The following is a 24,123-nucleotide window of genomic DNA, read 5'->3' as shown; positions in this document are numbered from 1 at the left end:
GCAGCAAAGGCACGTGGTAGGGAAGTGAGAGGAACGAAGACCACGGGGCAGACGGATTTACGTCCCACCTGCCCGTGTCCTGACCATTCACAGTGACTGCCACCTGAAGCTGGGAAAGCAGGAACACACCAAGTAGACACGGGTGACTTTGTCCCAAAGAACACTCATCCTGCATATTAAACAAGAACTGCTGATGGTCATTCCCCAGGAATGGAACACATTATCCTACTAGAGGAAAAGAAACGCTAGTAGCACATTGTTAAGAAAATTTGAAACAGATGAATTTTAAAAGTTCAAAAAAAGCACTGCCTAGCATCTCAGAAGTCTCAGATATGACAAACCGTTTTACGCTTTGTCATATTTTGAGGAAGAGTCAGAGATAAACAGTAACTTCTAATACTACTTTATTTTATTTATTTATTTTTTTACTCTCTTTTTTAACATCTTTATTGGAGTATAATTGCTTTACAATGGTGTGTTAGTTTCTGCTTTATAACAAAGTGAATCAGCTATACATATACATATGTCCCCATATCCCCTCCCTCTTGCGTCTCCCTCCCACCCTCCCTATCCCACCCCTCTAGGTGGTCACAAAGCACCAAGCTGATCTCCCTGTGCTATGGGGCTGCTTCCCACTAGCTATCTATTTTACATTTGGTAGTAATACTACTTTAAAAGTGAGTTTTCTGAGCACGCATTACACGAGGATTGACAATTCCTGGAAACAGCATGAGGTATCTTCTTTTAAATACGAGAAAGAGAACACCCATTAAATCCCTCCCCACTCCCCCATTTCCAGGATTTCTAATTCATATTCTAAAGAGCATCTTTCTCCAATTATAAAAACTGTAAATTCACATGAGGAACTGAGGAAGGCCATATTATTTCCGTATTTTATATCAACATTGATTATGGAGATTCAGCATTAAAAACCTAGTGGACCCTGGGCCACAGTCGTTAAGGCTGGAGATGCAGCAGAAGAAATCTTCTTTCCCTGCCTTCATGGAAAAGCAACAAAGGGAGGTATTTTAGAGAGGCAGGCGGGAGGGACGGGATGTTCTGTTTCTCCAGACTCAGTTCACCTTGTCCCGGTGGCCTAACCACTTACACCATCCTCAAATGGTTCCGAGTGAAGAAAGTGAGATTTTACAGGGTTAGGAACCAAAGGCATAGGGGAAGGAAAGTTAGGGTGATTTTCCTCTCATTCTGCTGCTGGGGAGGGGGTTGGGGGTCACTCACAGAGACCCTGTGGCCGCCGCCAACCCGCTGATGCATCAATTCTGCTTGTCGTCATCAATAATCAAAAAAAAAGGTTTGACGTTAGGAGAAAGAAAGAACGACTCTGAGGATATTTCATGCTAGTTGTCGTCTTGAGCAGTGTCAGTATTTAGGCCAAGGCTTTCGTTACGGGTTTAAGAACACGTTGCCATGCGCTCAGGAAGGGTCAGGCCAGGCAGACAAGCGACCGCAGGGCAGCCGGGAGCAGAGGCTTGGCATCGCACTCTGGAGGCCACCTGTGACTTCCTGCGTGCGCCCTGCTCTGGCAGAGGCGGGACGTTTGCCGGCAGCCCCATCCCGACATCAGGGGCTTCATGCAAGTTCGTGTTCTTGGGGGATTCTGTAGTTTTGCCTGGACTTGCGGGTTGGCTCTCCCTGTTCACACATTCGATCCCTGGCGGATCTGTCCTTTCCCTGACAGGTCACTCGAAGATTAAAAGGCTGTCCACGGTGTGCTCCGAGATCTCAGCACACTTATCAGGAGGGGGAAGTCACGAATGGTATCACCAGCCGGTCCTCCCTGAATACTACTGACAGGTATCCCTAACCTCAGTGCTGGGAAGCGGGCTCTCTGGGGTGATCAAGCCACTCCCCCATATGCCCTCCCTCCTCCCTGCATGGTTCATAAAACCAAAGGAGGGGATCGGCCCATATCACCCCCTCTTCGCCTTTATCTAGTGCCGATTAAGACACAGTCAGCCCTGCTATGTCTTTCCCACATCTTCACTTGGATGAGTTGCTACATTACGATGGAAAATTCTCATATGGACAATCTTAAGTTCTTTGATTTGTCCTCCACTGATTTTACTTACACTTTTGAAGTGTGAGGTATCAGGAAGGCGTGAAGATTTCGGAGTTGTGCTACAATCACCATGAAACTTGACCTTTTTGCATCATATCTGTCAAAAGAGAAGCTGATGAGATAAGGAAGAGTATGGGCCACTTGTCACCGCACGGAGGCGAGACGCGCCCCTTCCCGCGCACATCCGCACCTGAGTCCGATCTGCACCTGGGCCGTCTCCGTGACGGCGACGTCCTCCTCACTGTACAGGACATCTTCGACTTCACTGGGCCTGGGGGCAGGGAAACAGCAGGTGCAGGTGAACGTTCGTGAACGGAAACATGCAGAGCTATGGCTGCTGTCTGCCACTTACTGATTCTGAATGGAAACCTGAGCTAACAGAATTCCTCAGGACTTCACTAGGGGTCCAGTGGTTAAGACTCTGCACTCCCAAAGCAGGGGGCACGGGTTCCATTCCTGGGCAGGGGACTAAGACTGTGCGAGCCACACGGCATCGCTAAAAACAAAACAAAACAAAACAAAAAACAGCACTCCTCTACTAGCCAGTGGGCCTGACCCCAGTGCAAGCTCACTTGTAAATGTCTTGCTTCACCTTGTCAAGAGGAGTCTGCGTCTGGGCCTTGAGGGGAATGACTTTCTGGTGTCTGGGCTTCCAGAGCCTCCCCGGGGTGTATGGCACCCCAGATACACCAGGCTTTCTGAAATCTGCATACACGAAACGCTTCACGACGCGCCAAACAGGCACTGGGCAAGCCCTGCAACGCTCTCATTAAAAACGAGTTTACGTCTCTAAGAGGCTCGGCTGCCTTTGAGCATATCGGCCTGGTCCTCATTTCCCTGCTGATGGGATGTTCTGATATCCCTAGAATTTTCAGCCTGCCACTTCTTTAATGCCTACAGCCCTTTCCCCTGCACAGAGTGGAATAAGGGCAGTGCGCTCGCGGTCTGTCACCCCGCGCCCGGCTGCGCGGAGAGGGCACCGTGCTGGGTCCTTACTGTTTCACGAAAGCTTCGTAGACCCCGCTGTCCCCGGCCACGGACTCATCCGAGACCGCAGCCGACACGCAAGTGGTTTTCTCCCCAAGCAAGTGGATTCCTCTTCTTTTTGGTAATGATTTTTCCACATCTAGGGAGGGGAGAGTGACAGCACTATTTAGAAAAAGTTAAGTACAAAATGCACACATGGTTTGGTTCTGAGAAATCCAAAACGAACTTTCGACCTGAGAATCAAGGATGCTACTATTCAAATCAACAGAAGTGAAGGAGGCCAGGCACTGCGACTTATAAGGTTCCTGGGATGCCAGTTATTTGAGAAAGAATCGGCTGTTCCTCTGTCCTGGATATTTTAAGGGAAGGGATCAATTGCACACTTTCTCCAGGGCCCCTTGCCTCCCCCTTCTCGGTACTCGCTGCAGAGAGCACAGTCGCGGGTAAGAAGCTGTCTGCCTCCCTCAAGTACTGGAGACGTTTCTATAAGAGAGCTTCTAGCGCTCAATGGAGAGAAAGGTTTCCTCCTCTTTTGCTCGCCCCTTCTCTCCAGCCTCCCTCTCCTGAGCTGCTGCTCTAATAGAAATTAAAGAGAGAGTCTTTGACTTAGAGAATTCCTCACTGGCTAATACCACTAAAAACTTTGTGCTGGGGCTTCCCTGGTGGCGCGGTGGTTGAGAGTCCGCCTGCCGATGCAGGGGACACGGGTTCATGCCCCGGTCTGGGAGGATCCCACATGCCGCGGAGCGGCTGGGCCCGTGAGCCATGGCCACTGGGCCTGCGCGTCCAGAGCCTGTGCTCCGCAAGCGGGAGAGGCCACGGCAGTGAGAGGCCCACATACCACACACACACAAAAAAAAAAACAAAAACTTTGTGCTACTGAATCTTCACCAACCACCACTTAACTTTTGATCTCTGACTCATATTCATACCCCGGCAACCTGCAGAGAGCAGGGAGCCTCGTTTAAAGCTGTGTTCCTGTGTAATAAGCTGCAAGCCCATGGCGTTCTTTCATCCTCAGGCAGGTGATCGGGATCAGTACTGGTATGCATTTCGTCCCCCTTCTGAGTCATGACTTTACATCTTGTTAAGATGTTTAAATTTTAAGGCTTCAGATTACAGGACTGATGGCTGCATTTTCCCTTTTATTTCTGGCACTGGGAATGCTTCCCCCCTGGCCCCCCCCCCATGATGAAGTGCCTTCTCTCCGCCCACCCCTCTTTGTGAGGGGTGAAGGTGATGACATGATTTATTGATTACCCCCAGGAATAACCACAGCAGCCTGAAATTGACTTTGACAATGACAGAGACTGACTGCGGAAGGACTTCGGAGTTATTCCAACTTGATTTCTGCCATCCAGCAGGGACTGGTCCTGGACAGTCAAATGTATATAAAAGGAACTCAACTTTAGCTGAACAAGAGTCTAGAGCACTGACAGGTGACCAGTGTCACTATCATAAGCCACCTGCCCCCATGCCAAGGTCAGACATCCCCCCCATGGACCGAGTGTCGCTGACCTGACCTGGAGAGAATTAGTCTTTAGGGTCAAATATATGCTTTCGGTTGTTTTCACATGTGAAACTGAATATTACTTGCAAACAAAGCTCTTGGATATATTTTCCCCTAGTGTGACTTTTTAACAGCAGTTTTCTAACTAACGTGCATTTAAAAAGTTAAACGTTGTTTCATAGACACTCTGGAGATACCATTCTGCAGGCACAGACCCCTCAGACAGACACGGGAGCAGATCAAGGGTAGGGAGCGAGGCGTCGGACGCTGCGGGAAGCGCAGGGACGTCGGTGCCTCAGGACGGCCAAGCGGGGCAGACCCCGGGAGGTTCTCTCCCTCATCTCGTGCTTCACCAGCATGCAGCCTCATTTACTGGCCCCTCCAAACTGACTGAATGTGGACAGGTGGTCACTAGAGAACACTCCAAGTACATGAAGAGCAAAAACAGCTTTGAAATGCTCAAGAACTGTAAGATCCCTCAGGTCCAAAGCACAGAAGAGTGGCATAAAACCACTCCACTTTCTTCCTTCTTTCTCCCTTGCTCTGTCCTCCTTTCGTGAATGTCGGTGGTTTGTGACAGGAACTGGGTTTAGCAGAGTTTTTGCATTCCTTAGTGTCATACAGTTAACATTAATTACTGTGAGCTGAGTGCCGAGAACCAGGCACGGCTGGGTGCTTCAGAGGCATTATGAGAGCGCTAACCCTTCCAGCACCCCACAAGGTAGATACTGCCTCGTGCCTGCTCTGCAGATGAGGAACAACAAGCCCGAGAGACCGGGTGACGTGCTCGCCGGAGCACGGCCGGCCTACGGGGCCCCTGCGATGCGAGGGCAGTCCGGACTGGCTTCAGGGGCAGCACGCATCGGGCCACGCGCGAGGCCCCAAGGCAGGTTTCTGCTTTGCTGGAGCCGTTAGGTAAGCAGCGCTCCTGTGCTATTTTCTTTGCGGTTATTATTCCAACAACACATCACTTGTTGGCACCTGCCAGGCGGGCAGCACGCAAACCACACAGCATCTCCTGCGCTGCCTCTGCCCCAGGCCACTGGCAGACGGTGGCTCAGTCCTCAGTATTCGAAACCACACAAACGAGATGGATCCCTCCACCTCTCTAAACATCTGAAATGGCCAATCAATTAATACCTAGAATTCTAGGACCAAAAGTACAAAATAAATATGCTTACGGAAACAGCAGGAAAATCCTTCTAAAGAGCCTGTCTTCTCCTGCACTGTGGACGCGCAGGGGCCTGTGTGGCTCTGAGCAGGCCTCCTGGGACCAGCACTGGCCTTTGTTTCTCATTTGGTTTGGGGCTGGCTCCTCGGAGCCCAACTGCGATCATCTGCCAAACAAGGTACCATCCCGTTCTCCTTACAGCCACATCTAGTATAGTAAAACCTTCTGCCTTGCAACGGTAAACAATTAAAAGTATTAAATTCTCCCTCTGTTTGGGTCTCTGTGAGCACAGATGCAGCAGTAAGGACTCAGGCCACTGCGCTTTCTTGGGCTGCAACTAGTACCGTGGCCACAAGAGGGCAGGGTGACACCACGCATGGGAACCGGCTTTCTCCCCGCATTAACTTTCCGCAGAGAGGGAGAGTCCGGCATGAAACAAAACTCATCGTTATTTATATAGAATTCCCACAGCAACCTAAACATTGAACCTTGATACTAATTAGCTGGTATGCTAATTGCCTTGGTTTTCATCTGTTTTAGGCCAAGTTTGAAAAGAAGGTCCTCTTCCCTTTCTTGCTATTTCAGAACCAGAACCTATTTGCAAGCACGAAGTACGTTCACAAAATGTGTTCCCGGGCAGATGCCATACACAATGGGGTTCTACACAACAGAGTGGATGCTCGATGATTAAATCTATGAAATACGGAAGGGGATTTGCGTTTGATCAAGAAAAAATGTGTAGGTTTATTAATAAACATTCTTTCCCAAATGAAGCCAAAATGAAAAAAGAGCAGCAGAAAGAGAAGGGGGACATATATACCCTTTGTTTCCGTGGGAAAAGTAATCTCCAGTCACTCTCCGTGAAATGGTCAAGAGGGATGCGCGAGAGCAAGGGTCTCCGTTTACCTGCAGGCCCTTCATGCGGCAGCGCCCTGGTGCGTTCGGTGAGGTCCTTATCCTCTGAGAGAGACGGGGGCGCTCCTCCCGGGTCAGAGTCCAGCAACGGCTGATCGTCTCCGAGGCCAATGTCTGCAAAGTGGCTGCTCAATTCACAGTCCTCAAGGTCAGCAGAGAAGTGATGGAGAGGGACGACGTCGTGGGGAGACAGGGGGAACGTGCCTTCTGAGACCAAGGGAGAGCCCGGTGGGGACAGGGAGGAAAGGGAGGACCGGGAGGACAGGGACGCCACGGACGTGGGGGCCTCGGGCAGGGCGGGGGCGCGGCCCGGGGCCGCGGCCGCTGCCACACAGGGACCGCTCCGGCCAGGCTGGCTGGGGGACTTGGCCACTTCGTGTTCGTGGATGGTGGTGATGGGTCCGGAAGGAATGTAGCCACCTTTCTCCTGCAGGAGGAAGTCCAGTTTATACTGATAATCCGGGTCCAGCTGGTCGCCCTGACTGGTGTAGTAGAGCTCGCTGGAACTGAGGGAGTTGAGGGACCCTCTGCTGGACGTGTTCAGAGACCCCCGGCTGGAGGCCAGCGAGCCCAGGCTGCTCCCGGACGACATGGACAGCGTGCTGGCGGAGAGGCTGGGAGGGGAAAGCACAGCTGTAAAAACCGGAACGATGTGGAGACCCCTGCCGGCTCCTTCGGGCCGAGAGGAAAGAAACCCAGTGACACCAAAGAGCAGAGTCAACGACCGGGGTAAGAGAACTTGCTGTCACCCCACACGTTTCCAAGCTTATTCGTGAATGCTTCCAACCTGACTCTCTAAAGACTCTTTAAGCAGCAATCCTACTCATTAAAAATCATCCCCCTTGTGCAAAAGTTACAAAAAATTTAAAAAGCGATCAAATACCTATTGATAAATCTACCTGCATAAATATCCAGAAGCAACTATGCAATTAAAAAATACAGAAGTTGGGCTTCCCTGGTGGCGCAGTGGTTGAGAGTCTGCCTGTCGATGCAGGGGACACGGGTTCGTGCCCCGGTCCGGGAAGATCCCACATGCCGCGGAGCGGCTGAGCCCGTGAGCCATGGCCGCTGAGCCTGCGCGTCCGGAGCCTGTGCTCCGCAACGAGAGAGGCCACAGCAGTGAGAGGCCCGTGTACCGCAAAAAAAAAAAAGCACCATGGCAGACTAAGAAAAAATACAGAAGTGGGAGGGAGGTGTAATGAACCCAACAGCATGAAGGGTTAATGCAGTGACTCTACTTTTAAAGAATCAAACTTTTTATTTTGAGAAAGGAAGAGGCCAGCTTCTAAAGACAAAGGCCCCTGGGCTCACTCGCCTTCCTCCTCTTTCTATGTATATTTCAGGATGTATATTTTCAGGCAAATCTCCCCCACCTTCCCTTTTTAAAAGAAGGGATGAGGTGGAGAAATGTGTCATTTTCCTAAGTATGTCCTGATAGTTGAAATACATCTTCTTCCCAACACATTTTAAACATGTTCCAAAAAGGACCTTGGGGTTCATGAAACAAAAATAAACCAAACCCAAATTCCTGCATTTTTAAATTTGGTCATCCGAGTTTTAATTGTATTAGTATAATGATTTTCCTACTTTTAAGTCATTGAAAATAAAGAGAAAAGTAATCAAAGATGAACTACAACATGCCTGGATGCAGTCAAGAAAAATGTTCCCCTCAAGAACCAAACAGGCTTACTTTTTAAGTTGTGAATGCAAATATGTAGTTAATTTAGTAGTTTCTTCAAGTTTCTGTAGCAGCTCTTTCCTTCGCTCTTCCAATTTCAATCTAGACAAGAAAAAGAAATGAATTTATTTTCACAGAACTATGATCAAGCAGGAAAAGAAAGATTCTGAAAGAAAAGAAAGATCCTTATTATTTTCCCCTTGTGAGATCCAAATGAACTCGACACAGAGAAAACAGAGCCACCTGCCAGAAGGAAAGTGGGCAGAGCCGTCCACGGCCACTGAGCGAAGGGGGAGAGCTGCACCAAATGGCCGGCATTACTGAGAACTTGTGAAATTTTGGTAGTCTAAAATTTTCTTAAATGGGTAAGAAAACCTCACGCTCTTACAAGTTAGGGGAAGACAGTGGGGAGGAAAAGAACAACGAAAAAACCGAACAAACATTAAAGATCCTTCTGCAGGCTTGAGACTTGAGCTTCCGTTACTAAAACACTTGACTGCAATAACGGGGAATTAGAAAAGATCATCTGAGTACTGAACTTGGTAAGGGCTGTTCCAAAATCATAGTTAGTGATAAAAATTCCAATCTTATTTTGATGAGAATTTTGGCGATGAAGGAACAAATTAGTCCAAATTGCCAGTGTGAGCTAATTTGGGCTTAACTGTTTAAGCAAGAAAAAGACATAAAAGTGATTTCCTTTCCCATCGATGGCACCTCTCATCACCTGTACTGGATTTTCATGAAATTTCATCCACATTCAGCTGAACAAGTTTTTATGAGGATTTTTTAGAAAAAAAAAATCTGAGTATTATGGAATTGTGTACTTGAGTAAGCCATTTTTAAATATATCAAGCATACTGTCTTTGTGAGGAGTTTTAGACATCATTGAAATGAGCAGAACGGGACCCAGAAAACCACCACGTTTTTTTTTAAATCTCCTAAATATAAACAAAAACTCAACCAGGAAAAAATATTAATTCAAAGTAGATTAACTGAATTAGAAGGTACATAAAGGTCCAGAGAAAGTCCCCGAATCTACTAAAACCCATGTCTCCTGATACAGGAGCAATACTTTTTTTTTTTTTTTTTGCGGTACGCAGGCCTCTCACTGTTGTGGCCTCTCCCGTTTTGGAGCACAGGCTCCGGACGCGCAGGCTCAGCGGCCGTGGCTCACGGGCCCAGCCGCTCCGCGGCATGTGGGATCTTCCCGGACCGGGGCACGAACCCGTGACCCCTGCATCGGCAGGTGGACTCTCAACCACTGCGCCACCAGGGAAGCCCGGAGCAATACTTTTGAAGTAAGTTTTAAAACCAAGTCCCACACACACAAATGAAGGCTTTTCTGGTGTGGTAAGGAGGCTTCAGAGCAACACAGTGTGTTTCATGCTGAAATTTAAATCCAAATCTTTCCCATTCCAGTCAGTCACATGTGATGGTCCCCCCAGGCCCTCCTCTGGCAATGGCTCAGGTGCTGCCCTTCCAGACCTTTCCCGGTTGCCTTGAACTGAGGCCTGGCTTGTGTTCCCCAGTTGAACCCTAAGCTCCCGGAGGGCAGGCTCGGGCTCTTTCTCCCTCCTCTACCCAGGCTGCCTGGAGAGCCCGGCGCCCCTTCCCGGTCCCCTCCCTGCAGGTGTCTAGATCACGTCATTGGAAGAAGCTTAAAGAAGACCCTGGGGAGGTCTAGTGAAGGTCAAAAAGTAGGGGGCTTCCCTGGTAGCGCAGTGGTTGAGAATCTGCCTGCCAATGCAGGGACACGGGTTCGGGCCCTGGTCTGGGAAGATCCCACATGCCGCGGAGCAACTAGGCCCGTGAGCCACAACTACTGAGCCTGAGCGTCTGGAGCCTGTGCTCCGCAACAAGAGAGGCCGCGACAGTGAGAGGCCCGCGCACCGCGATGAAGAGTGGCCCCCGCTCGTCGCAACTAGAGAAAGCCCCCGCACAGAAACGAAGACCCAGAATCTCGCCTGAGGCCACCCCTGAAATAATGAGAAACCCACAATGTAAGTGGAAAACAGGATAATTTGAGGGAAGCAGCAAGTGCTTTTCTGACAGGCGTGTAGGTACCGAGAAGAAACGGAGGGAGTCTGGGGTTGGTGAAGCACCGTTTGCTCTGCGATGAAACTAAGTCTGACACAGTGAATGTCAAGTTCCCAGAGGTGTCTCCCTGAAACCCTGCCGGCAACCCTGTGGCTGTCCTCTGTCAAGCACTGCACCTTCTGTCTCTGATGGAATCAGAGCCTCTCCCAGTGGGAGCTGGTTCCTGGTATCCTTCCTGGGAAATGACCTCCCCCACTTCCTCTGGACCAGGGACTAGAAGAAACTGCTGAGATGTCAGCCCCCTCAGGAGGGTGCGCCCCTGTCTCTCCTCACCCTTCTCCAGCCCCCATCTTGCTACTCCTCCTGGGTGAGAAAGACCTCTTCAACCTGACCCCGAAAGACCCCTCCCATGGTCCCGCTGTTCCACACCCCTGCCCAGCTGCCCTGGACAAGACAAGGGGGCCCTTGCACCCTCCACCTCTGCCCTCGGTGCCCTGAGGGGGAAAGCTCCATGTCATCTACAGAAGTAAGAAGTTCCTTTTCCATTAAAAAATATATGACACTCATACCCCCCGCCCACTTGCTATAAGAACTTTTTCAGAATCAGTGGCAAAAACATTCATATGATTAAGAAACAAGACACCCTGGCAAGATGCAAGGCAAAACCCCTAAGATTTGTGAAAAAGGAAGGAGCAATGTTAAGATCTTATCAGCCATAGAAAAGCACAGAGTTTAAGGAATTTCAATAACTGTAAGGAAAGAATAGAAGGATGTGTAACAAGTCTTTTTTTCATTTGAGAGCAATTTCTCTTTCCCGATGCGCTTTATGACCACTAGGGGGCGAGCTCCGTCTCCGCGCGCGGTCCCGCGAGTAGGCGACACTGAGGACGGGGCTGGTGGGCACAGCTGGGGGACTCTGGGAGCTCACACAGCGGCTGAAAATTCATGTGAGTTTAGCTCCTTCAGAGACCAAAATTCAGCAATGACTCAGAATCTCGCCTGAGGCCACCCCTGAAATAATGAGAAACCCACAATGTAAGTGGAAAACAGGATAATTTGGGGGAAGCAGCAAGTGCTTGTCTGACAGGCGTGTAGGTACCGAGAAGAAACGGAGGGGGTCTGGGGTCGGTGAAGCACCGTTTGCTCTGCGATGAAACTAAGTCTGACACAGTGAATGTCAAGTTCCCAGAGGTGTCTCCCTTGACCTCCTGCTGGAGCACCGAGGAAATACACTGCCTGCAGAGGGCTTCTCGGGCCTTCTGGCTGGGGGGATGACCCCGTTTCAGCTCAAGAGCAACGACAAGCACAGCAGGAATATACACAGGCAGTGGGAAGAAACGATGAGGTTGGTGAAGGGTAGGAAACGGGGAGAACATATGGGGAGTAAAGTAAAACCACCACCACCAACAAAGCCCAAAGCCACACCGTGCTGTGCCCACTGGGAAACAAAGGACTCCGGGTGCACTTCGCAGGGGTTCTGCTCTCTTGCACAGGGAATGCTGGGCCATTTTGCAGCCAAGGATAGCAGTGAGAAAACTGCAAGCTGCTCCAGCAAGGAAGTGTGAGTCCCTCAGCCTTACCCTGCTTTATCATGGGGTTCTGCTTTTGGCCGAGGACAGCAGAGAGGAAGCTGGTGTCCATTTTCTGTAATGCTAAATGACTTGACCCTTCCAAATGACTCAGACAGCCAACATATCACAAATATGAAACATACACATTTCCCTTCCTGCTAAGATCTCAATTGTGGGACGTGGGCCCATGCACGGTCGTTAAGTCAGAGGGGCCATCCAAACCCGTGGATGGCCCCCATTACTCCCTGTGCGACTCAAACCCCACGGCTGGATCTCACTAGATAGAGAATTATTTTGTATAAATATTTTATAGCTCCTCTTCCGGATGAGATTAAGCCTACTGTTTCTGCTGGAATTTTGACAGTTATTATGTGTGTGCAAACAAAAGTATAAAAGCCAAAGTCTAGGCACTTAAACTATATTTTTAACGTTACTACATTAGTCATTTTTGAAGCTACCAGTCCTAATGAAAAAGACAAAACAAGGGACTTCCCTGGCAGTCCGGTGGTTAGGACTCCGCACTCCCAGTGCAGGGGGGCACGGGGTTCTATCCCTGGTCGGGGAGCTAAGATCCTGCATGCCACGTGGTCCGGCCAAAAAAAGAAAAAAAAGAAAAGACATCATGCCTGTAAAAGCTGATTCAAAACAAAGAAACAAACGCCTGTTTTCTTTCTCTCCCAGAAAAAATTTAAAGTCCACTGGTAGGGCCCTTCCCGGATTCAGATACTGCAGAGTAGGACAGCTTAGATGTCAGATGTCCGTACGTTACACAGGTATAATTATATGACATTTATTAAGGGCGACATAACCACAAAAGATCACTGGTGTTTTATCTACGAGCCACACAAAGCTAACCATTTCAATCATATTTGCTGATGATTATCAAAACGTTCATCCTCAGAATTTAAGAAACACAGACACAAGACACTCACATACAACATCGAGGTCATTCAGGAAAACAACTGAATTCTGCCTTCTCGCCCTTTCTTTTTGTTCCTTGTGGTCTTGGTCGGATGGCTCCCTACCTGGCCAGCCTTGCTGACACCTTCTAGAGATGTCAGAGCAGGAGGGGAGGAGAAGCAGGGGCAGGTGGGTGACGAGAATTATTTAAGATAGTGAAAGGATGGCATCTGTACGGGGTTCCCCCTTTGATACTTTTTCACGCTCCCTAAAGCTGTGATGCTGTAGCTATGCGTTATCTCCAGCAGCATGTTAACTCACACGGTTAAACAAGTGCTCACGCTAATACCTCACCAGGAATGTCAGAGGTTCTTCCCTCCCCCGTCTCCTCCACCACCACACTTTTCAAATGTTTTGATATTATGTTGACACACAACCTTAAACATTTATAGAAGACAAGGAATTAGAAGGCAAGAAGTTAAAAAAAAAAGTGACTGGATTATTGGGTGGGTATTTTAAACTTATTCCCAGGTCACTTGAAGTACGCAAATGTGAATCTCTCTCCCTTCATTCTGCTCCTTACTTGTTGGCCTAAAAGATGGGATGCGCAGTGTTCTAAAGGGCCACACGGTCTATGGCTGAAACAGGTAAACAGGTGTCTGACCATTAGTCAGCAAGGCTGGACACAGGGCTGCTGTGCAGGTGTCCTCACGGCAAACACACACAGGGGTTCCGTGCTTAAGAGTCCAGCTGATCTGCCTACAGAACTGGAGTTTTTAGATTAAGTGATCAATTTACACCTTCCCACAGAAAGATGAGAAAATTGCTTAAAGCATTTTCTCTTATATTTTCTCCTGCTTCAGAGGAGGGTTTCAATTGACAAACAAATCCAAGTGAACATTTTGTGACCTGTTGAGATATCAAAGGGAGCAAGTTCTCTTTTCCTTGTGAAATGAAAAGCAATAAAACTTTTGCATTCTTGTGAGTAATAAACCCAGAATAGGAAGCTTCCAGCCGCTCTAACAGTCCAGATAATCTCTCTTATCAGAGTGCAATAGTTTACAGCCACTGTTATCAGCCTCGGTCAGCGATGGACTGCATTCCTGGTTGTTCTGTCAACATTCCCTAGTTATTCAACATCTGTCTCTAGGCATTTTCACGTTCCCCAAAAGCGTAGAGAACCACGGGGACTAAGCAGGGTGTGCTTTACTGCTCTACAGGAAGAAGTCCTCAGTCCACTAAGGGCTGAGGCCTCTGAGATTTCCGCAGACCAGGGAGAACGGCCTGGAGGCCCAGCTGAGCCCCCCACGGGTTAGCCACCTGGGGCCCGGGGAGGGGAACGCACCTCTCGGCCAGAGCTCGGCTGGGCGCCCCCCGGACCGACAGCAGCTCCTTCTCCAGCCGCTGCCTCTCGGCACCACAGGCTCTCCAGCTCGTCCGTGGGTGCGCTTCTCTGGGGGTGACGAACTGAAGCTCTTTCAGAAGTTCTTCTTTCTCGTTAATCAGCATCAGCTTCTCCTTCTCAATGTCCAGCGCCCCAGGCCAGGCCTCACTGTCCAGTTTCGACAGTTCGATTTTCAAGTTGGCCATACTAAAATAAAATAAGACAGAATGAAATAACAGCTGTGCACGTAGTCAGAAGCCCCAAGGAAGGGAAAACACGAGGCGGGCTACGGTCGGGACTAACCCCCCAGGGGACGGGCGTGATGGCTGGTGTGAGGCTCCGGTCCGGTCCGGTCCGGTCCCTGGGCAGCGGCGGTCCGGTCCCGGGGCAGCGGCAGCGGATGCTACACTTACTTCTTATCTGCCTCATCTATCCTCCCCACCATTAACATCTGAGTAAGCACACCTACCTACCGGAAAAAGGATGAAGGTCAAAGTACACAGAAGCTTAAAAAGCAGAGGGCCGTGGGCGGTCAGCCCTGACGTGTGCCTGCCTGTGTGAGGTGGCGGGAGGAACACCCGAGAGCTTCCTTTAAAGAATCTCTGGTAGGGCTTCCCTGGTGGCGCAGTGGTTGGGAGTCCGCCTGCCGATGCAGGGGACACGGGTTCGTGCCCCGGTCCGGGAAGATTCCACATGACGCGGAGCGGCTGGGCCCGTGAGCCATGGCCGCTGAGCCTGCGGGTCTGGAGCCTGTGCTCCGCAACGGGAGGGGCCACAGCAGTGAGAGGCCCACGTACCGAAAAAAAAAAAGAATCTCTGGTAAATGATGCCGGAAGTGCATTATTCTAGATTTCGTTCCTCTGCGTAAAGACGCTGTCCCCAGGCTAGGCTGGCAGCAACTGGGGATCAGCCAATCAGGGAAGGAAGAGGGGAGAAAAGAGGGCAGGGGCTAGGCCACGCAGTACCACAGCCAAGTCCATCCCTCAAGACTACAGCATCGCCAAGGAAAAGGGGGCAGGGCTCGGCTTCCCCCACCCACAATCTTCAGCTGTGCACCATGAACTCGCTTCCCGCTCAGGGTCTGCATGGAGTCTACAGCATACACGGGGCGCTCACGGGGCTGGCCCTGTACGCACGGCATTGACCTGGCTCTCCTCTGAACGCACTTACCAGCAGCACCCAGGGCCCACTGGAGTGACAACAGGTGCTGAAGCGACGGGGCTGGGAGGGGCGGGAGGAGGAAAACGCAGCAAAGGGAACCTTCACTGGTTTCATAATTTTGCTGACCCCAGATGTCACTGCTTCTAGAGCTTCGTACTCAATGGTCAAGTTAACTCCTGATTCAATAAGAATGACCACCCGAATCAAATAACTTGCTCTGTGGCGCTGTGAGGACGATCGGGATTGTTCACAAGGGAAATGCCACTTGGCTGTTTTGACCATAAGCACAAAATCAAGGTAAACTATGAACACAACTGATGTTGGCACGAAGAATCCATATTCCTATTAAAAAATGTTGCATGATTACTCTAGGTATTGTTACAGCGCACACTAGAAAAATGAAAAACAGATAGAGAAGGGGGGACGTTTTCCTCCCCTTTCTGATGTAAAAAGCTGTAGAAGAGAAGAAAAAGGTGAACAAGAAATGTTGTCAGGGGACTTCCCTGGTGGCGCAGTGGTTAAGAATCTGCCTGTCAATGCAGGGGACGTGGGTTCGAGCCCTGGTCCGGGAAGATCCCACATGCCACGGAGCAGCTAAGCCCGTGCGCCACAACTACTGAGCCTGTACTCTACAGCCCGCGCACCACAACTACTGAGCCCACGTGCCACAACTACTGAAGCCTGCGCACCTAGAGGCCGTGCTCCGCAACGAGAAGGCACCGTAATGAGAAGCCCGCGCACCGCAACAAAGAGTAGCCCCCGCTTGCTGCAACTAGAGAAGGCATGCGTGCAGCAACGAAGACCCAACACAGCCATAAATAAATAAACCAAAACGAAACAAAAAATGTTGTCAGGACAAAAAGGGAAGTAGTTCCACATTCTTCTGCCTGAAGTTTCTTGTTTGAGTTAAAAATAAAATTGCCATCTTAAACTGCACTGCACATATAATGTACTTCTGATTTTCACCCATCGCCTGCACTTATGATAGATGTAACATCAGCTACTCGTCAGCTTTAACCACAAAACCATAAACAACTGTCTCAACGTACTGGAAAATTAAGCAAGACATTATTAGCTTCATTAAGCACATAAAACAAAAGCTGGAGGAGAAAACAGGTTTCAGGAGAACACAACCCGCGTCTTATTCAGAATTGAGGAAGAAAAAGCGTTTTCAACATATGCATAAACCCTTGAGACTTACCTTCTCATCAGAATCGCTAGTAACTTTAAAATAAAACCCCCAATGGTAATAGAACAGCAATGCAACCAAATGGGAAAGAACTAATGTCTTAAGTTTTGATGTGGCTGAATTAACCGATTGAACTGACAGCAACGATGTAGTGAAGGAAAGAACAGCGTCTATTACTTGTGGGATCAGGCATTAGGTAGGTCTTGAATTTTATTTGGAAATAGCTTTCTGGGCAAGAAAACATGAAGTTTTCCGGGACCACCTAGGAGGAGAAGGGCTGTGTAAGCTCCACATGGAGCCAAAGTAAAGCAGAAGCTCAAGCTGGCCCAAGGGAAGTCGCGTCAAACCCCAAGGGCCCCGGGGCATGAGGCCTGGTCCCCAAGATTAATTCTGAGTTATGGCCATTCTCCTTCAGAAAACCAGACACCAGAATACCAGATCCTGGCTTTGTTTACGTCAGAACCTAGGAGTTCTGGCAGCTCAGGAACTGGGCGTGCTTATAGCCAGAGGGCCCCTAACAGGCTTCCACATCACTGGGCCACAAATGCACAGAGCAATTCTCAGTCCTTACTGAGGGCAAAGCATCAGCCTGGCATGTGAGAAGCAGACAATACAGTAAACAAAATGTTTCCTACCCTCAAGCCATTTATAATCTACCTGGGAAATTTTATAGGCATTAAAATTAGCCGAGTGTAATGTTGCTCAGAGAGGCTAAGTGACCTGCTCAAGCTCACGTGGTTAATGATTCATGGAACAAAGCTTCGGGTTCTTTCAGTAAATCAAAGAACCAAGTAATAGTAATATTAGTAACAGAGGCTACCCAGAGGCAAATATTATATTTAGGCAGATCAAATAGAGACTCTGTTAAAGCCAGACAACCTCTAAGAACTCTGGCCAGTGACTTTTAAATTCTCATCATCACCAATAATAATGGATATATTCCAGTATCCATCTTACGGGCTTCCTTGTGGTGGGAAGCCACGATGCTCCAGTATGTTCTCAGCCGAACTGTTCATGTTCATGATAATGCAGGTTTGTCACCCAATGCCTTCCTAAATAATAAAACAGCAGCATTTTTACACTCTTAAAAGGAAAATAATGGAATGTATCAGTATGACCCTCTCTCTCAGAACAAATTCAGTTCCTACATTATGACAACCAGCTGAGTCTGTTACCGAGGCAAGGACAGAGGAGTCTCCCAGGCCTTCCCCAGCAGAGTCACAAGGTAAGAAAAAGTTATCGAGGCAGGGCTGAAGAAGAATTGAGAGGGTCAAGGAGGGAAACACTCCCTGAAGTGAGTGACACAGCAGACAGCTCAGCATCCCCCAGGACGTCAGCAGGGGCTCTTCCCTTCAAGCCAAGGAAGATGCCTGAAGCTCTTTACCTTCAGACTCCTCAGCTGCTACCAAGCCCTGCACCTGAGCCACGGTACCACATTTCTATCTGAGAAACCAACCTCCGCACTTTGAATTGTGAGTAAGGAAGTACCATACAAGCTCAAAGCTTCTTCCTTCCAGAATGAAGGGGAAAGTTTCATTCCCGCCCTTCTCATTAACTCTCCTTGTTCTTCAGCTTTCGGGGGAGGGGACCCCGTAACCCTTATATTCTAAGATCTGAAGGGTGACCTGGGTAAGAACGGTGGCGAACGCCCAGCAGACGTCCCTACGTGAGTAAAGATGAATTCTGGAAAAGGAAATCCGGGTGAGCCAGCTGACTACCCACTGACCGCTACCCAGCTCCCCTGCTGTTACCTTCTTTTGGCTTCTTCATACTGGAGGCTCAGCCTGACCTTTTCAGCCAAATTTGATCTACTTCTCACTCCGATCTAGTAAAAAACAAAAGGGAAAAGTCAATTAACTCTGCAAATGAATGAAGTAAACTGCTTTTGTTTCTAGGAAGTGCAAGTAATTGCAAAGCTAAAGAAGATGGGAACACCAGTTTGAAAAGGCACTTACTTTATAGTCTCAGTAGGGACAAAACATTTCTTTTTAATACAAGCTTGTCTGTTTTTCAAAGACTTTAACGTCCTTTTCTCCACACATTAAATTCAAGATAAAAAATATCAGGTAAATGTTTCTGGTATCTAAGAGTTTATGAAGGGTGTACAGGTCAATAAAATTTATGAACTGGAACTAATTTCCTTGTCTCTATGAGCCAAAATTTCCATCATCTAACTTTCAAATGCATAAACATAAAATAAATTACTTCGAAAATTAATTTTTCAAACAGGTAAGCCCTACTGTTGATCTCTACCTGTTTTACTTTCATAGCACAGAATTCAAAGAAGCATAGAGAATACAAAAATAACTGGAACTTATTGAAAAGTAAATATCTACTAATGGTGTCCCAAAAGGTAGAATACAAACTGGTAATAATATTCAAGCCACATTAAATATTTTCAAATGCCAGGTATAAACCACCAATCAAATGTTTTAATATAATCAAGTTCAGATTTATAAAAACAAATTTTTTGGTTAGTTTTTAAAGGCATATATTTGTTTCTCATTAGCCTTAATGCTTATTTGGAAGGACCTTAATGTCTAAGACTCTAAACTTCGTAGGAAAAACTCAAAATTTTCATGTGTCTCTCGCCTTTCAATAGAGTCTCTGAATAAATACAGTATGAGAAAGTTTGAACAAAGCTATTCATATGGACAAATTCTGATATGCTTTGGCACCTAGGCAGAAAAGATAAGGCTAAGATTTTTAAATCCAGTCATATGAGTATGAAATGCTGAACGCACACAGCTGGAATCCGCACCACCTTCCTGGCCCCTGTTCCATTTGCCATCGGTGTTGTAATCAGGGCCCGTCAGGACAGTGCCGGGACCAACCCTTCCACGTGGATAACTTACATCCCCGGAAATGCTTGTTTGTGATCCGGCATCCAGGGTCTGTCTGGAGAGAGATAAATGAGAGTTCACAGGACTGGATCTCAAGTCTGGCTCAGATCTGCCAATGCTCTGGTCCAAGTGAAACCGCTCCTGCAGCTTAGCAAGACTCTGTTCAGGAAATACAAAGTACTTCATAAAGCTGAACGTTTAAGAGCATGAAACCTCCCCACCAGGTAAAATTAAGCTAATCTCAATGGAAAAAACAACTACTTTATCTTAGTAGGTACTTATCACTTTAAATTCTTGAAAAAAATAAGAGTAGAATATAATTTTTGCACATACACACAGGACTTTGAAAATATGTAAGATCATATTAAACAGGTTATCTTATCTTTCCCAAGACAGCCTGGGAATTATTCACCCTGTGACTAATGGTATCTTTATATTTAATACATGCATTTCTTATTTTTAAAATTCTGTTAAAGAGAAGTCTATTTTAATAAGAACTACCCACTTTATGCAGTAGGAATTATGGAAGCATAGGACACCTAAAGCAGGCAAACTTCCTACCTAGAAGACTTCTGCAGTTGTGCCATTTGACATCTGCACAGGATCCAGGAGATTATTTAGCTCACATAGATGTTAGAGATTAGGAAATGGAGGCCCAGAAGCCACAGTCACTAAGTACCTGTGCTGATGTTTGGTCTGGGAAAGTGCCTGATTACAAGTGAACGTGACTGGTGTCGGCACCCGGGTTTTCATAGAGTGAGTTTACTTTAGAGGGAGGATGTGAGTCAGTGAGAGTATTAAAAAGGAAAAAATTTAAATTGCTACCAAAGAACCCCCGTACAAAACACTAATAAAAATGTAAGAAGCTCATTACTATCAACTTTAAGAAGAGCCAGGATTTCATCCTGATATTTAAAATTCTCACGATAAGAAATTAGAAATATCAGAGATCTGATATTTTTTTTTACCTAACCTTCTCTATTTTCTTTCACCTAACCTTCTCTATTTTCTTTCAAAGGCATATTTATACAAAATGTATATGCATGAGGGATAAAACTTAAATGGTCACATCAAATAATATATTATAGAAAAGAATGAAGAAACCTCTTAGGGACTTTGGACAAGTCTTTTCTATTTTTTCATGCGAACGGTAAAAAGACGTATATTTTTCAAACCTATGACCATGCACTCAATCAATTTAGTAGGTCATGACTAGTATGTTTTTTGTTTGTTTGTTTGTTTTCGGTACGCGGGCCTCTCACTGTTGTGGCCTCTCCTGTTGCAGAGCACAGGCTCTGGACGCACAGGCTCAGCGGCCATGGCGCACGGGCCCAGCTGCTCCGCGGCATGTGGGATCTTCCTGGACCGGGGCACGAACCCGCGTCCCCTGCATCGGCAGGCGGACTCTCAACCACTGCGCCACCAGGGAAGCCCCGATGACTAGTATGTTTTTAAATGAAATAGAAGAGACTAGAAAGTAAAATCAAAGTATATTACTAGTATTAAAAGCAGGCATATTTCTGTGAAATTTGGTGTGTGTATCTATGGTTAAAGACATTTGTATTACTGGGTTTTGATGTAAAATATACGTATTTCTTACTCTGGGTCACAGTCAAAGAGGTTTAAAAGTCATAGAAGATAACTAACGTCCCTTTCTGCTCTACTGTTGATTCCTGTATTTATTAATTATTTTTTATATTTTAGTAATTAAAAAGGAATCTAGCTTTTAAATTTAATCTGGCCTATGTATAAATCCAAAGTTTACAGAAAGAATCAAAGAGGACCTGAAATTGCTAAATTATGAGGTTCCAATTTAACTCTGTTCAAGTTCCATTAACTTTTTTCAAAGGACTTATTTTGTGCTTTTCAGGAATGACTGATTTAATTGGCAGGATCATTGCAGAACAACAAAAAGTACATCCAAGTGAAGTTCTGTATGTGTTACACATTCGTTAGAACCACATATTCTAGAGCAAGACTGCCTGGGTTTGAACCTCAGTCCTGCCACTTACCTGCTGTGTGACTTTAACCAAGTAACAGCTTCTCCACACTGCTGTTTTCTTGTCTACGGGTTGAGGATAATAACAGAGCCTATCTTTAGGCTGTTGTGAGAATTAAATGAAGTATTTCTATGCAAGGCAGGCAGAAGACTGCCTGGCACAAAGTCAGTATTTTAAGTCAGTCTTTTCTATTTGATCGCTTCTTGCAAGTTATTTCAGAATTCCCCAAATGCAAAATTATATGGGTTCAACAATATTCACCCACATTCAGCCAGCATTTGGGAAACTGATGTGAAGTAGCTGAATTTGGTACTTAAATGCAGAGGTTCTGTTTACCACGGGCTCTAACATTTTTTGAAAGACACAGACTAAATCCTCACCCAGCTAGATAAAGAACTCCAAATATCTGAAATATTGCAAAGATTTCTCAGTGCTTGTGATAATTATGAGAGGGAAGGGAGGGAAGAGGAGGAAGAGATATCTCTTTTAAAAACTTGACTGTATCTGCTAAATATACATACTCAACATGCAGAATATCGATCGCTGAATGGTTGTTTTCTCTACACATAAGGCTGGGTCACTGGAGCTCAGACCCATAAGGTGAGAAGTGTACAGGTGTAACGAGGGGGTCTACTGCCATTAGCATCTCTCCCAGGGTGACTATACAGATGTCCCCCAGCTGGGTCAGCGTTCTCCCTGCCACCCCCAGCTAGCACCTCGGAATCTCCTGGGGTGGGGAATGGCTTTTCTAAGTTCCTCACACCCCTTCCCCCTCTCCTCAAGGCATCTCATCTACTTACTGACAGCAGGTGACATACCCTTTCTGTACCCTGGGCTGAGGATCACTGAGTTAGATAACCCTGCTTATCAGGGCGCCACATGAAGTTTGCAGTGAGTTACAGGGTACACCAAGATGCTAATCTCCTTAGATGGGCTCCAGGATCCAGCAGCCCCTGTCTCAAAGGTCATCCAAAGTCTGCCTTCAAATAAGCATATCAGAACCTTGGAACCAATCTGTTTTCTTCCAAGGCAGGTGGCTGGCTCAGTGCCTATAACAATCTCCTATGGGACCAAATTCCGTATGGATGGGGCAGAAGTGGGGTTTGTGTGGTGGTAAAGGGCCTTCCAGACTCCGATGGAGAACTTCTGCCTCAAGGAAAGCTTCTGAGGCCCAAGGAGGTAGCCGTGTGACTTGAAAAAATGTTCCAACACATACCTGCATCAGATCTTGTTTTTCTTTTTCTCCTGAGCTAATAGCCTTTCTGATAGACTTCAGTTCAGTTAGGATGGCTTTGGCTTCACTAAGTTCATAGCCACTCTGGCCTCCAGACATTTTTTTATCAATTCTGTTAAAAGAGGAAAGGAAAAAAGAAAAATCAAAGGATAACCGAATGTACAAGTTAAAGAGGTAGGAATTGGGTTTGGGGTTGTCTTAGTTGGCTAATTTTTACTACGTGACACACACACACCAGTTTCAAGCTGATGAAGCACTCTCCTTTCTCTTCTGATCACTTGGAGCTGAGAGCCCTTCCCTCCCCCACTTCATCCCCCAGTCCACTGTAGTCACCTTCAGGCTCAGGCCTTTTGCTTTCAGTCTGTTTGGGTGATCCCACTGCTGGCTGAGCTCAAACCTCATCTCATGCTGATCCTGACAAAGGTTCAGGACACGGGGCAGCAGAAGGACAGAAATGCCAATAAACTGGGCGAGCACAGGAACCTCAGGATTCATCACTGCCACCTGATTTTACATGCTGCGATGTCTGTGCAAAACCTAGCACGGTGCCTACAGCTTGGTGACCTTTAATAAAGGGTAGTGATTTTTATTTATACTAGTGACTCTCCTGTAATATTTGGATTGCTTGGTTAGTTTCTTATTTCTTTTTAGATATATGAAATGTGTTCTTCTTTTACGACAGTTATGAGTCAAGATAAATTGCTCGCCTTGCTGAATGAGTTCAAATCTAGGAACAAGGGGGCAGCAGTTGTGTTCATTTGTCCACCAACGTTGAATAAAGAGCTCCCCGATGAGCTTATTTACTGCCCCTGCAGATCTGCTCACCAAATGTCCTTACAGTTCATAGGGTCACCCTGTGTCAGAGGATTTCATGTAACCTAATCTTTGTGGTCGAAGGACCCAACCAAATTACCTAATTAAAAAAAAAAAAAAACGGTTCAACATTTTCTTCACCATCACTCTCCTGGTTCTCCCCACCACCTATGCTGCCTGGGACTCATTAGGAAAGAACCTGGGCTTCCCTTCAGGGACACATGCCACATCTCTGCCCATCAGCCAACAACGCTGTTACATGCGTTCTCAGACATATCCTTGTCTTATTCACAGACTCTCCAGAGTTATGGCACCTATTAAATCACAGAAAACCGGCTCTGACCTAATTTGGTTTAAAACACTTAATAATTTGTATTTATTTCAACGTGAAGGGCATAGTCTGAAAAGTAGAAAGAAAAACTAACACAATTATTATCTTATTCACTCTTCCAAAGTTTACCCAAACAAGTGCAGTTTGTAGGTAACTTGATAACTAAAATGGTACTTGTAGATAACAAGTACCATTTTAGAAAATATTTTACGATGCTGAACAAATAATTAAAGTCTTAAAGAACCCAAGAGAATAAAATTAATTTTATCATAAGGTCATTCTATAAAAAAGTATAACCAACGAAGTCACTGAATTCAAA

The 24,123-nt window shown here is 46.9% G+C and overlaps 1 protein-coding gene across 2 annotated transcripts in view; it reads right to left on the bottom strand.

Moving 5' to 3' along the window:
• WWC2 (WW and C2 domain containing 2) overlaps positions 1–24,123 on the bottom strand; it is a 166,321-nt gene that overhangs the window by 24,058 nt on the left and 118,140 nt on the right. For both annotated transcript variants that reach the window (XM_032618319.1, XM_032618320.1), the window contains 9 exons: positions 22,643–22,772; positions 19,439–19,585; positions 18,335–18,408; positions 14,195–14,440; positions 8,354–8,443; positions 6,655–7,277; positions 3,077–3,206; positions 2,271–2,351; positions 2,091–2,177 (listed from right to left, as the gene is read on the bottom strand). In XM_032618319.1, coding sequence (XP_032474210.1) covers positions 2,091–2,177; positions 2,271–2,351; positions 3,077–3,206; positions 6,655–7,277; positions 8,354–8,443; positions 14,195–14,440; positions 18,335–18,408; positions 19,439–19,585; positions 22,643–22,772 — 1,608 coding nt within the window. The remainder of the gene's footprint in view (positions 1–2,090; positions 2,178–2,270; positions 2,352–3,076; positions 3,207–6,654; positions 7,278–8,353; positions 8,444–14,194; positions 14,441–18,334; positions 18,409–19,438; positions 19,586–22,642; positions 22,773–24,123) is intronic.

The sequence above is a fragment of the Phocoena sinus genome, chromosome 21 (genome assembly GCF_008692025.1).
Source record: "Phocoena sinus isolate mPhoSin1 chromosome 21, mPhoSin1.pri, whole genome shotgun sequence".
In the NCBI taxonomy this organism is placed as follows: domain Eukaryota; kingdom Metazoa; phylum Chordata; class Mammalia; order Artiodactyla; family Phocoenidae; genus Phocoena; species Phocoena sinus.
Note: the sequence above shows the minus strand (reverse complement) of the source record. Positions and strands in the feature narration are given on the sequence as shown.